Below are 13,539 nucleotides of genomic sequence, written 5' to 3'. Positions count from 1 at the left end.
ACCAAGGTGCCCTTCACACCCTGTGATGACCTCGACTAAACACCTTACCTTGCCTGCTGCTTCTTTGACAAGACGGGCCCCAAATGGCGTTTATTTCTGTCTTCCTCCAGTCACATCGCTCACAGCACACGTTCAGCTGTATGATGCATTTCCTGCAGCATTATCCTCCCCCCCCCCCCCCCCCCCCCCGTTTCCACATGCTGCAACTTAATGCGAGGTGTATGTTCTAACTTACAAGTGAGCTTTCTTCTTTTCTTCGTTGCAGAGGGTGGGGCATTTTTTCTGTTTGGGTTTTTTTTGTTTGTTTGTTTGGGGTGGGGTTTTTTGTTGTTGTTTTAAAGATTTAACATAGCATCTTCCCCTCAGGTACCTCTCTTCTGGTCTCTTTCGATCAATAATAGCTACAGTAGTAAGGTAAGCAACCATTACATTCATTAGTCCTTGATTTCAGTTCATACATTGCCTTTAGCAAAAGTTCTGATCCATCCTACCGCACCTGTAAGATGAGCTGCAAAACCTATCCTAGAAACAAAGTTAAACTAATAGCCAGTAGATCTAATACATAAGACAGCTACTGCACTTTCCCCCCCTTCCTTTATTTTTCCTGTCATCGGTTGCCTTTAAAGTACCTAATTTTAAGATAGGAGACAAATGCAGCTCTTTAAAAATGTATCTTTTTTTTTGGTGAAGGACAACTTTGCATTTCAGAAGAATTGTGAAGCCAATTCAGGGAAACAGGGGCCATAGAACATAGAGGCAGAATTAGAAATCACAAGTGACACACACACCCCTCGGATCTTCTGCCCTGCCTAGATATTCTTTTCCCCATTAAATGAATCAGAAGGCAGAACTCCCCGCATTGTACTCTTACATGCGCCACTCTAATTACACAGGACATCCATTACAAGTAAGAATTTTGTATTCTGTTTAGAACTGTCTAGGCAGTATCTGGATCAACTCTCCAAGGCCCAGTTTCTGAAACAGGATTGGAGACATGAACTGCATGGAAATGGGTACACCTCATACAAATTAAAAATTGTGAGTTCAGTAGGTACTGCATCTCCAACGTTGTGCTATGTCCCTCACTTAACATGACTATACTTACTCCTTTTGTGCCCCTCTGAGTAGACAGTTACACTATCAGCTTCTGTAGAAGCCTAACCTCAGTGCTGAGTACCAACTTTGAACATACCTTGGAGGTCCTGTTTTAGTTTACAGTTGGTCCATCTGTCTCATGTCACCCCCTCCAGTTAAAAGAAAGCCAAGAGAGAGATCAGCAGCTTAACAGGACCACTGACCAGAATGCGAAATTTACACAAAGTTGGCAGGCACAGTTATCTACAAGTTAATCATAACTATCACCTTTTCTCAAACACAGAAAGCAAGTTGGCCAGTACGCTTAAACTCATCGGTTGTTGCTTCAGCTGCAAAAAAATAGCTGTACACTCAAGGTACTGCATTTTTTTTTCTTTCTTTAAGATGATGAGGTAACAAAGTAGACATGCAGAGTTTCACATGCTCACACACAAAAAAAAAAAAAGGACTGCAGTTCTCAGGAAGCCCTTTATTAAGTCAAGGCATTAAAGGAGAAACTACTGTTATTCACCATGCTTCTCATCTTGAGGTGGTTCATACTGAGCCAGCTGTGGATTTAAAGAGAGGAATTTAGTTAGCTGCAACATTTCAGAGACACTTTCTACATTAAGAAATGTAGGAAAACGCTTGGTCTGGAAGTGTTCCATTTACTTTGTGCATTTTAATCCATCACTGATATTTATGCAAGTCCATTCTCAAGTCAGGCAACAAAGTAACCCTTCCTTCAAAACATCAATTTGTCACACTGTATAATCATGCAACTATAACAAGGGGGCTTTTTAAATTCACTTTCAAGCATATAGGTCTCGCCCTTAATTTTTCCCTGTTTCTTGTTCTAGGTCTCGCTAAGTGCTTTTAATCTCAAATAGCAGCTGATAATGATCAGCGCCTTATATAAGCTTTGGTTTCACTGAAATATGATTAAATGAAACAGTCATTCTCATAGCAACAGTACCCAAACTAACATTTCCTGTAATCATTCTAGCTTTCATTATGCTTTCTGGAAAGTATGGCCTAGGCAACTATGCACTAAAGGATGACCTTCACTTGTAAAGTTATTTCCAAAGAAACATATGAAGGTGTTTACTTGACCTCAGTTACATCAAAGATAACCTCAAGCTTCAAAAACAGTTCAAGCATTAGGACTGAGTCTCTGAAATATTCCAGTCCAGTTTCTCAATTAAGATTCTTCCCCTCTCCTGTGAATTGCTGAGTAGGTTAAAAATCAAAGTACATTAAAAAAAAATAAAATACCCATGTTTCTTGTAGCAACACTAAATTACAGCAATCACTATGCCACTAACAAGAGCTGCTAAAATAGCATTTTGTCATTCTTGTAGATTTTACTACAAAAGATGGCCAGCACACAATCCAAAGTCAGTTTTCTTTCCCACAAAGGGCCTAACTATTGACTTCCTGCCCCCCACCTCACCCAAATACCTGACATTCTGACCAATAAATGTAAGGAAAAGAACAGATCTTCACAGATGAATGCAACAGAAGAACATCACCTATTTGGACATGCTTCAAGTTACCAATAAACACACAGTTAACAGCATGTATTTTATGCTAGAGGTCTGCTAAAAAAAAAAAAAAGCTAAACGGCAGTGTTCTCCCTGCATTCTGTCCGTGTGAACTTCTATGCTATGTCAGAATGACAGGCAGAAGATGGCAGGGGAAAGAAAGGAAAAAAACATAAACATCAATACTGGAAAACACGTAAAGTAAGAGTTATCATTTGAAGGCTGAAGAAGGTGAAAGCACAGATAAACCCACTTTTATGGAAAGGCTTACTTTCCTGGAACAAGCTTTGACTTCTTTAAAAGATTCCTTTAAACAAAGACCCAGGTTACTCTGCTTTCACGTGTCTACTTACTATCGGTTGCATTTTTAAGTCGGCTACGCCGAGTGAACTGCTGGTCTATTGCTACTCCCCCTAAAATTCTGCTCTTTGCCATATTTCCTAGTAAGAAATAACAAATGTAGCTGTAAGGACTCACAGTGGGTAACAGAAAAGGAGAAGAATTACTAGGATAGCAAGAGCACTCCAGACAAGAAATACAAAGGGGTAATGCCCAAGAATCCCTTCTCCCAGAACTAAGGTGGGGTGGTTGTCTCCCAGTAAAATACCCGTAGGGATGTTCACATATAACAACAGCCATCCTCTTCCAACAAATGCATGGAAACCTGTAGCGGCACATAAGCTACTAGCTTATTAAGGTTCTCAAAGGTCTCCTTCTTCAGTGTTGTTAGGTTTACAATCGGTGCCCTCTCATAAGGAGAAGTTGTTCACCTCCCAGAGCTGTTTCAGACAGCCTGTAGACCCATTAAAGAATGGCTCTGCCTTAGCTAGCACTTCAGATCTACTGTTGTTGCAGATAGAGGAGTACCAGGGTTGTTTTAGCTGAAAAGTGCAAATTACTGTTCCACATGGATACGAGTGCCTCCACTGGTAACATCCTGCCATGTGCAAGTCTGTGCCAGGTCACACAAACTAATATATAATATTCCTCCTTCAGTTTGCCTTTTAAGAGCCTTTATAATAGATACATTAGCTTTTTTCTTTTTCAAAACTCTTCTGGAAGCACAGCTACATAATATCAGACAACTTAAACACATCCAGACAAGACTGAATGAAGACATGGGATTAGCCTCGATAAAATACTTCCACTAAATAAATAAATAAAATCCCTAGTTTAGCAATACTATTCTATGTTATAGAATATAAGAAGCGTCCCATTAAAAAAAAAAAAAAGAATTCATCGTAGTAAAGATTTATATCAGCATTCCTCAACCATGAGGCGAAACAATGCAACAACATTTATCAGGTACTCTAATGGAAGAAAGTTAGCTGTATTCTAAGTATTGAAGTATTCTTTTTGTGAAATATGGAACTACTGAGGAACACTAAGTAGACTTTTACCTTGGTTTTCAGTTTTTTATTTTCTTCCAACACAGCTTCATATTTTTCTTTCATCTCTGCCACTTCCAAGCGAAGTGCCTCTATTTCTGGATTCTCAGGAGCTGAAGCTCCCAGATGATGCTTCAGAAAGCTGATATTTAGATGTTAAGTATTTCTTCAGTTAGATAGCATAACCACATTTTAGTTTTAACACTTATGATGAAGTTAGTGCTGCAATACATGTGACCAAAATTGCATTAAACCACTTAAGATGACTACAGTGCTTTTCAACCTACAGGATTAAGTTACAAAAATAAGAAAGCTTTTCAAGTTCATTGGTATATTCCTAAAAAAAAAAAAAACACAAAAAACCACACACAAACAACCAAGACATCAGTACACACAGGACGAATTCTCATGTTTTACTACACCCTCCTCTTCTTTTCCTCTCTTAAACGCAGAAGTTCTGAAGAGTTAAAAGGAATAACCAAAAAAATAGAAGCAACAGCCAAAAAGGGAGGCTGGTTAAAAACAGCAAGAAACAAGAGATATTAATTTTTTTCCCCTCTTGTATTATTTAAAAAAAAAAAAAAAAAAAGGGAAGTGTGAAGAAGCCGACTTCAGAAGCCACAGATACTATAAGTATTCAAATCTAATGCTGCAGGTCTACGACATTCTGTAATGGTCTATAACTTAACTTCATAATTGCTGGCATACTGATATGCACAGTTCTCTTGCATCCTGTCAGACTTTCTGTTAGCTTGTAAGAATGCAATTATTAGCTAAAATGCATCCATAAAAGCCATGTTCTCAACATATGTCTTCTAAACGAGCCTTTCCAGTTCACCTACGAGTCAGAAGCAGTACTGCTGTTTTGCGTGAAGTCTCTAAGAACAATTCACAGAAGAGAAAAAGGATACTCCAGTGCACTATTTGGTTTCTCTGGCTCTTCATATAAGGCTACCAACACTGCAAATAGAAAATATTCAACAATTGCAAGAAGTTCATGCAACTCTAAGTTTTTAAAACATGTACCAACAGTCAGAAGGCATACAAGTTGCATGCCACATTTATAGCACATTTTTCTGTTTAACAAGATTTTCATCTATATACTTTGATGTAAAGAATAGGTCTGCTGTACCAGAGGGAACAGAGCATCCCACCCAGTAACAGCTAGACAGAAGTTTTGTTGGTCCCCTAAGCACAGTCTTTGGCTATTCTAGCACGGAACATAAAACAGCCTGGACAATTCTTACATATTCCACATGCAACCCTAGTATTGGCTTTCATCAGCAAAATTGAAATTCTAACTATTTTCAGACTCTCCCTTCATAAACCATTACTTCCACTTAAGCTACATCTTTGAACCACAGGACATCATCAGCACTTCTGTAACTTTCAGCATAAAAAACAAGCCTCCAGCAAACACCTACAGTTACAAAACTAAATGGCTACCGTCAGAGTAGGTGACACTGATAATCTTTATGGATGGGGGCTCCAGCTGCCAACAGAGTGCCAGAGAGGTCAGGCACAAGCAGCAGTACCCTGACAGCTAAAGTAAAACTAGCCATACACATACAAATTCCGTATCTGGAGAACTCAGTCACATGAACACTCAGGAAGCTCCCAACCATAACCATTCCCCCCTCCTCACAGGGGGACACACACAGCTATAGAACATGTCTGCTTTCATAAGTACTTAGATGCCCTTCTCCCAGTTTCAGATGTCCAAACTGCACAGCCAAATTGGTTTTAAGCTAAGCACCTAAGTTAAAAACAAAATTAGGGTGCCACACTGCTTGGAAGACTTGTTTTGCCATCCCACAGGGTGCTTAGTATTGCGATAGAAAGAAATCAAATGGTACCCACGTGCCAGGCCACTTGTTTTGCCATCCCACAGGGTGCTTAGTATTGCGATAGAAAGAAATCAAATGGTACCCACGTGCCAGGCCACTTGGTTTGCCATCCCATAGGGTGCTTTGTATTGCGATAGAAAGAAATCAAATAGTACGCCATGCCACATAGCGCAGCACCTATTCGCTTGACATCCTAGATCTGCTGCTCCCTCTTTAAACAGCATATTTTTCAAGCAGGAATATTAACAGATTTTCTCCACGTGCTATTGGAAGGCTCTCAAAAAGACTTCTGAAGGATTTAAAAGATGCTAAGCCATACAAAAAGCCAAAGTATGCATCAAGTTTAGCATCATCATTTTCCCCATTCTGATATGGATAGCCACTCTCACAAAACTTACAGGTTCATTAGTTTTAGGAGAAGTGCCAAGCTCTTCTCAAGAAAGGGTCTTTTTAAATAGAGTATTTTTAAGAGCACATTTGCTGTTATCTGCTCTGGCAGACTAACAGCCCCCAAGAAATGCAACTGTTTCCAAAAGCAAGCACAGAGAAGTGCTTTTCTCACTTTGGCCGAGTAAGAGAGGTCTCCCACAGACCACGCAAGGGGAAAGGAACCGCCTTCCTGTTCCTTACGTGTCTCTACCATTCCTGTTCCACACGCATTCCCAACAACCGACCCACACGCAGTGAACGTGCGAACTGCCAGAAAGAAGTTAACGCATTGCGGTTCACAGGCCGCGTTTCCAAAGAGCTCCTCTGCTCGCCCCCAGCGCGCACTGCCTCGCTGCCCAGCTCGGACTCGACCTCGACTGCCGCACCAAGATTTCCTGGCGAGTTCTGCTGCCGGCCGCCACGCCGACCGAGAAGAGCGAGCGACCGGCGCGCCGAGGCGAGGCAGGGAGCCGGCGCAGAACGCCGAGGCAGCCCGAGGGGCGGCCACACCACAGCCGTGCCAGGGCGGCAGCTGCGGCGCGGGACGCCCCGAGGGGAACGGCCCCCGACCGCAGAAGCGCCCGAAGAGCCGCCCGCGGGCCCCTCAGGCGGCACGACGCGGGCCGGAGACTTACCCTTCGTGAGCGTGTCCAGCACCCCCGACTTCTCCAGGTACCGGCGGAACTGCTCCCGCTTGGAGTCCGCGGCCTGAGGGAGGACGCCCACACGGTCAGATCGGCGGCGCCCCCCCCTCAGCTACGGAGGCGGCTCGTTGGACCAGGCCGGCCCTCCTCTCCGCCGCGGAGGCGGCACAAAGGGCCAAGCCGGTGCCAGTCCGCGGCCTGCCCCTCCGCGCAGACGGCGCGACAAACCATACCGACCCCACGCCGCCACCGGCTCGCTCCCCCCTACCTTGTAATGCGCCATCTAACCCTCACCGCGCCTGCACCCGGCCGCGCGCCTGCGCTCTACTCTTTTACGGCGCGAGGGCTTTCCAGCGGTTACCACAGCGACGGCACAGCTGCAACGCCCTCGGCCTCGCCTTGCGGGGGCGGGCGTCCGCCGCGGTCGCAGCGGCATCTCGCTGCCCTCGTTCTCTCGCAGGGGTCCTCGCGGCCCCCCTTGTCGCCCAAAGAAACGCCAAAGCCGGCGCTGCGCCCCCTTCTCCTAGCAGCTGTGGCCGTCGTCCCGCTCCGCCCCGCACTCTTCGCCAGGTACGGAACTGCGTTTCGGGCCCAGCGGTTCCGGGGCTCACCTCTGCCGGCCAGTGCCGTGCCGCCGGCTGGCCGGAGGGCGCCGCGATAGGCGGCCCCCGGGGCTCCCCGGTGAGAGGGCGCGCTGCCGCAGGAGGAGCCATCCGGACCATGGGGCGGTGGAGCGCGTCCGGTCGTGAGCAGGGCGGCACGAGCAACGTCTAGCGTTCACTGTGTCTCCGAGCGGTGGAGTACCGCTGCGCCTGGTATGGCGGCTTTCGGTTAGATCAGTTAACTGTCGCACTCGTGGCTTGAGTAGTAACTGGAACTGACTGGAAAATCGCAGGAGGAGAAAGTTGCCGCAAGCTGCAGCTGCAGAGCTACCTACCCAAGGGGCTCTGAAGAGTTACACACGGTGAAATCTTCGCATCGAAAGGAAAGTTTTTTGCCTTAGCCTGTTTTAAAAAACGGAAGCGATTATACCGGTTTCTTTTTGTGAAACGCTGTGGTATCTACTGACTGATAAAATCTGTTTATTATAAAAATAAGAAAAAGAACCAACCGAATAATCGTGCACCTGTGATGTTAGGGTCTTCCCACACTTTTTCTGCACGCTTTTCTGCAAAGTCTTCAATTTTCACTGGAATCGTTACACATTTCTGTTGGCAAGGTGCTGTGATGAACTAGAATGTTTGACACGTGTCCACACAAAAAAAGTTAATAAAAATCCTTTGTCACCAGCAGAAAAACCAATTCTTCTGTATCTTGTCTTGAACCAACAGAAGTGCAAACATCATATCCCATCTGTGAGCATCTAAATGCTGATTTTCTATTATTTAAGACAGTGGGAGCGGAGCGCATTAAATACTAGGCTTTTTATTACGGAAACATTAAATGCAAAACCTGCATTAGCACAGTTATCACCCACAGAAACTTACGCATCAAGAAATGCAAGAATTAAAGCCACAGTAGTAGTATTAACTCAGCTAAATCACGTTATACATTTATATACATTCCTGTATATTACACAATGTTAAATTTTACAGTGTAAGCAGAATTACGTAGGGCCGTATTTATGTATACATGTAAAGAGATACTAGAGGTGAGAAGAATAGCTGCTGGAGAGAAATCTACAGTGAATAGTTTTAATAGTATTAATGCATATGTCTTACGTGGACAGGGCCAAATTAATGCTGCTGCTGCTGCAAGCAAAAGAGCCTTTTAGGTTTTCTGGCTCCTTTTTTTCCTAATATTGTACAGCCTTCAGCCAATGTGAAACATGGCTGGCTTGTAAGCAAAATGATAATGCACATTAAGAATTTAATAATGCCATAACATCGTGACGCTACATCTCACAAATTATTTTTCCAGTACACGTACAGTAAGTCAAATCCACTAGTAAAAAATGCACACGTACACACTAACGCATCCCAGATGTGACCACCTCGCCAAGTATTTACAGCCTGTCGGTGCTGTGCGACTCAAGTAAATGTATTTCATCCATAGAAGTCTTGATTATAAATGTAACATAGTATTTTGTTCATCTTTCCCTCCTTTCTTATTTCAAGATGTTTCATGGAACTTGCCTTACACCATATGAACTGGAGCAGCAAGTGGGTGAATGTCTTTTATTCGTTTTGTTACTCCCATTAAAAGCATAAACGGATATGCTCCTTCTAAACAATTATAAGCATTCTTTGATTTAAAAGTTTGTCAGAACTCGGGGGACAGATGGACCCCGTAGTATCCAGAAAAGGAGTAGTTTTGCAGTTTGATAAACCTTTTATATGTTTTTTGACATTGTAACTGAAAGTAGGAAGGTACTACCATTTTTTCTTTTTCTGTTTTCTTTTTTTTTTTTTACCATAGTAAGCCTTCCGGTTTGTGAAATCCAAAATTTCTGATTAATAAATTTCAGTAACTTGTTTTCTGATTAAAAAAAAAAAAATTGCTAGCTTATTAGTGTTATGCAAAATCTCAAAATTAAAGCTCACAACTCATTTGTAATTCATGACGCTTTAAAAATATAATAGTGTATTTAACGGTAATAGTATAAGATAAGAGATTCGCTCTGATTTTTCTGCTGAGGAAGTCAGTGTAGATACACTGAAAAAAAAGTGTACTGTGGAGTCAAAGAATTAGTGATACATGTATCAAATGTTTTGTTCTTTTTGTATTTAACACAGTTCAAACAGTGGAATATGTTTGACATTCTGCTTTCAGACAGCTATCAAATGTCTGTTTGAATTCTCAGAGAGATTAAGCAGAAACATATTTACCCATAATTAATTTCTCCTGAGAGCGCCAGTGCCATCTTTAGCCTAATTTCATTTACCGGTCTTCGTAAAATATATTGTTAGACTGTAAATTTTGTCTACTACTTTTATTCGGTTTAAATAGTATCAGCTGTGATTTTATGCCTGACTTTTCCTAGTATGTGGTCTTATATGATGTATGTTTTCCTTTTTAGCTGGAAGGGTAGCGTAGAAGTTTATATGCTGAGGTCTAAGCCACCCTTTCATTACAAAGGAAGAAAAGAGACTGTGTAAAAGTTACTTAGCTAATATTCAAAGGGCTACACAACTTTTCTATCTATGTGAAACAGCTGGTTAAAGTTGAATGATTTAGCTACCCTTATACATAGGTCTTGCTTACGTCACAACATTCAGTAATTATCCCAGCATTGACTAGTGCAATTCACGGGTTAGCTCACACTATATTTGAAGATCAGTGGGGGCACGCCTGCTGCTGGCGTTACTTGACAGCGACAGTCGCCTAGACAGAGAGAAAGGCTTAGGACTATCGCAGTTTCTACTTTGTTTAGATTCTGAGCTCACCTCCCCTGTAGAGTCAGGAGTGTTTGGTCGGCTAGAATTTTTTACGTCAGCATTGTAAGGAGGTTGGGCTTTGTTTGCACTGAAACCGCTTTGTCTTCTGTTGCTGTTCTTTGGAAGAGAATTTGTTGAAGCTCCTGCACTTTCAACCATTGCCGAGCAGTTCCAAGACGAACCGATTCCATACTGTCTTCTGAAACCGGTAATAGGAAAAGTTGTATCGGGTTGCAGTGAAGTTTGAGATGGCATTTCAGCAAAGTTTCTCAAGCACGTGCTCGAAGCTGCATCTGCATTCTGAGTACCAACAAGGAAATGTTTCTTTTCAGCTTCTTTTTGAGCATCGTGCACTTCAGTCCCAAGCTCGCCAAGCAAGGCTTCATTATTATCTGTGCTAGTATTTTGAGTCTGATTGTCTAAAGCGTTTGTAGCTGGCCTCTTCTTTGGCGATTTATTTTCCTGATTGCGATGGGTGTAATTGCTGCTGCTTTCTGTACGGTTATTTTGCACAGACTGAAACATGGGAGGAGAATTTAGAACCGGGTAGACAGCAGCATCAGTTTGCTTTTCCATTAAAAAGGTATAACCGCTAAGTGCAGAAGGAAGAGTTTTTTGAGGGGTGGTGGATATTCCCAAAGAAGAGTGTGGTATCACAGGGTATTTCTTAGATTTGTTTATGTAGAAATTGTCAGGGTCGTCCTTGTTTTTATTCTGCCCGCAGAGTCCCATTTTAATTTTTCGGAATCCTAGGTGGATAATTTCTAGGATATTTAAAAGCAATGATACAGTCGCTATTGATTGCATGAATAATATGAACACTGTCTTTTCTGTTGGTCTAGACACAAAGCAGTCAACTGTGTTTGGACATGGATCTCTCTGACATTTATAAAGGGGATCTAGATGAAAGCCATAAAGAAGATACTGCCCGATCATAAAACCGACTTCCACTGCAGATCTTGTGAAAATATGTATCACGTAAGTGCAGAGCAAAGAGCCTCTCAGGGGTGCTTTGTTTAGCTTTCTTTGATCCAATTGCCGGAGTTCTCTCTCCAGCCTTTTCCGATTTTCGGTCATTTCTAATTCAGTGCTTTCGAGTTCCACTCTTATCTGAGCTTTCTTTTTTTGCCTCTCTTTTTCCAAGGCTCTTAGTCTGTATAAGGCATGACCCATATACACCAAGGAAGGCGAAGACACAAATATAACTTGCAAGACCCAGTATCTTATGAGAGAGATGGGAAAGGCCTCATCATAACACACATTTCTGCAACCAGGTTGCTCAGTATTGCATATAAATTCTGATTGTTCATCATTCCAAACGTCCTCAGTTGCTACTCCGAGGACAAGCATTCGAAATATGAAGAGGATCGTTAGCCAAATCTTTCCAATAATAGTGGAATGAATGTGGACCTCCTCTAAAATGCCTCCAAGGAAATTCCAGTCTCCCATGGTTACTCTGCCATCTTAACGCTAAAATGTACGAGAGAAAAAAGTATCAAACATTGTAAAAGCTGCAGTCCTTCCTTAACGCATTTCGAAAAAAATGACACTGGGAAAAACCATGGTATGTCACATTGTAACCATGGCAACACGACCCACTGCTCATTGATAATCTAGGTATTATTCTCTCTCATCTACAAGACAGAGAAGCGCATCATCCGCCCGTGTCTAATTTATCAGTAAAAGATATCCTGATAAGCACATCACTATGAGGTATTAAGCACCATCAGTCTGCATCAAATCAGTGGAAACTAAGGTGCCTGACCTGTAGTAGGATTTTAAGAGCATTATGCGGTCTGTTTGAACCATCATCCGATAGCAGTGTGAGAGCGGTATGTTTATATTTAGGACACTTACGAAGGTAGAGGAATACTTCCCAGTCCTCCTTTTTGGATGTTCCGAGCCCCAGGTCGCAGCTGAAGTTACAGGAATGTCCAATTACTGTTTTGCAGTGAAAATTGGTTATACAAAGGAACTCGAGAGGGAATAAAACATCCCACTAAAATTGCATTGTTAAATTAAAAACTATGTTTAAGCATATAATTTGGCACAGACAAGTGCTTTTTGTTTGCGGATGTCAACGATAAACAAATAAGTAGAATCACCGTAATCGGTCCAGTTTCCTCTGATCAATGATACCTGCATTTGAAATACAGAATAGACTGCATAAGTGTCAAGCGTTGCTTTGGCCCCGATTCTGTGAAAAATAAATTATTTATGCAAAAATTCTCTACCAGCATTTTCCTAAATGATTGTCATCTGAGTACAGATAAACTGGTAATATACATGTGTAATCACACATCTCGCCTTTCTTTTGTACGTTTGTTTCTTTCTCCGTTACAGGATACTACATTGTGGACAAGATTTAAAATTCCTTTTCAGTGTTTATGTTATTGTATACGCTACCAAAATTTTTTTCATGTGCAGAGATAACCAGTACGTCTGTAGATTTACCTCTTCATTGTATGTACGGTACAATTCAATAAAATTCAGGTATACTAAAACCAGAATAATCTGGGGGGAGTTTAGGATAAAGGTGGTTTAACACAGTGTTTTCTGTTCAAATGGGATTCATTTTCACCCTGTAAAACAGGATTGTTAAGAAATCAAATGGAAGTTGCAGTCTTACGGCCGCAATACCGATGACTATAGAGGAACCTTTATGTTAAGGCAGCCTACTAAACATGAAAATACTCTTGCAAATCGGTATACAAATAGGCAAGTTAGACATTTTTTAAAGATAAACAAATTAAAAATAAATGGAAAATTAAAAATAAAACGTACCTTTCTTTACAAAAACATGTAAAATTAAAGATCTGCAGCGTCCAATAAAAAGTTACAACCCCTGCCATCTTCCGTCCGTGTGAGTAAATTTCATACTATAAGCAGTTTATTTCGCTACAGGAGCAAGTGATGGAGTACAAGCTTTGCACATTGAATTTATATTTGCTAGGGATGGAGGGAGGAGAAAATCAATCTGTTGTTCAGACTGCTACCGCTCCAAGCATAATTTAACTACAACTGGGGAAAGAATCTCATTAAAAAAAAGCTAGAGATGGAAAATCTGCAGCTCTAACTTCCTTCAGATTATCTTCCCTTTCACCTCTCCAGCACCTTCCAAGTTTTAAGAACGATCTCAGCCTCGGACAAACAGAATAAAAGAAAACTTTCAGACTAAGTTTTAGTTTACATATCTCAGTCGCAGCAAAGTCTCGGCTTGCCTATGCAAAAGTGGA

The 13,539-nt window shown here is 41.9% G+C and overlaps 2 protein-coding genes across 6 annotated transcripts; one reads left to right on the top strand and one right to left on the bottom strand.

Annotated features, from left to right (window-relative positions):
• Positions 1-1,549: 1,549 nt before the first annotated feature.
• MYCBP (MYC binding protein) lies at positions 1,550-7,256 on the bottom strand. Its single transcript, XM_076357228.1, has 5 exons — positions 7,195-7,256; positions 6,918-6,990; positions 4,918-4,966; positions 4,019-4,148; positions 1,550-1,643 (listed from the first exon to the last, which is right to left on the bottom strand). The coding sequence occupies exons 1-5, from the start codon at positions 7,207-7,209 to the stop codon at positions 1,599-1,601; spliced, it is 312 nt and encodes a 103-aa protein (XP_076213343.1). The 5' UTR covers positions 7,210-7,256; the 3' UTR covers positions 1,550-1,598.
• Positions 7,201-13,152, top strand: LOC143169689 (uncharacterized). 5 transcript variants are annotated; one of them, XM_076357226.1, is made up of 5 exons: positions 7,201-7,496; positions 9,044-9,088; positions 10,430-10,511; positions 11,146-11,281; positions 11,448-13,152. In XM_076357226.1, the coding sequence occupies exons 1-4, from the start codon at positions 7,201-7,203 to the stop codon at positions 11,239-11,241; spliced, it is 519 nt and encodes a 172-aa protein (XP_076213341.1). In that variant the 3' UTR covers positions 11,242-11,281; positions 11,448-13,152. The 5 variants fall into 5 exon arrangements, 2 of the variants coding, with proteins under 2 accessions (XP_076213341.1, XP_076213342.1); XR_012996918.1 differs by lacking the exon at positions 7,201-7,496 and adding an exon at positions 7,508-8,145; XM_076357227.1 differs by lacking the exon at positions 9,044-9,088.
• The last annotated feature ends 387 nt before the right edge of the window (positions 13,153-13,539 follow it).

Source organism: Aptenodytes patagonicus, chromosome 21, assembly GCF_965638725.1.
Source record: "Aptenodytes patagonicus chromosome 21, bAptPat1.pri.cur, whole genome shotgun sequence".
NCBI lineage: Eukaryota > Metazoa > Chordata > Aves > Sphenisciformes > Spheniscidae > Aptenodytes > Aptenodytes patagonicus.
The sequence above is the reverse complement of the archived record's forward strand: the minus strand, read 5'-3'. Positions and strand labels throughout refer to the sequence as shown.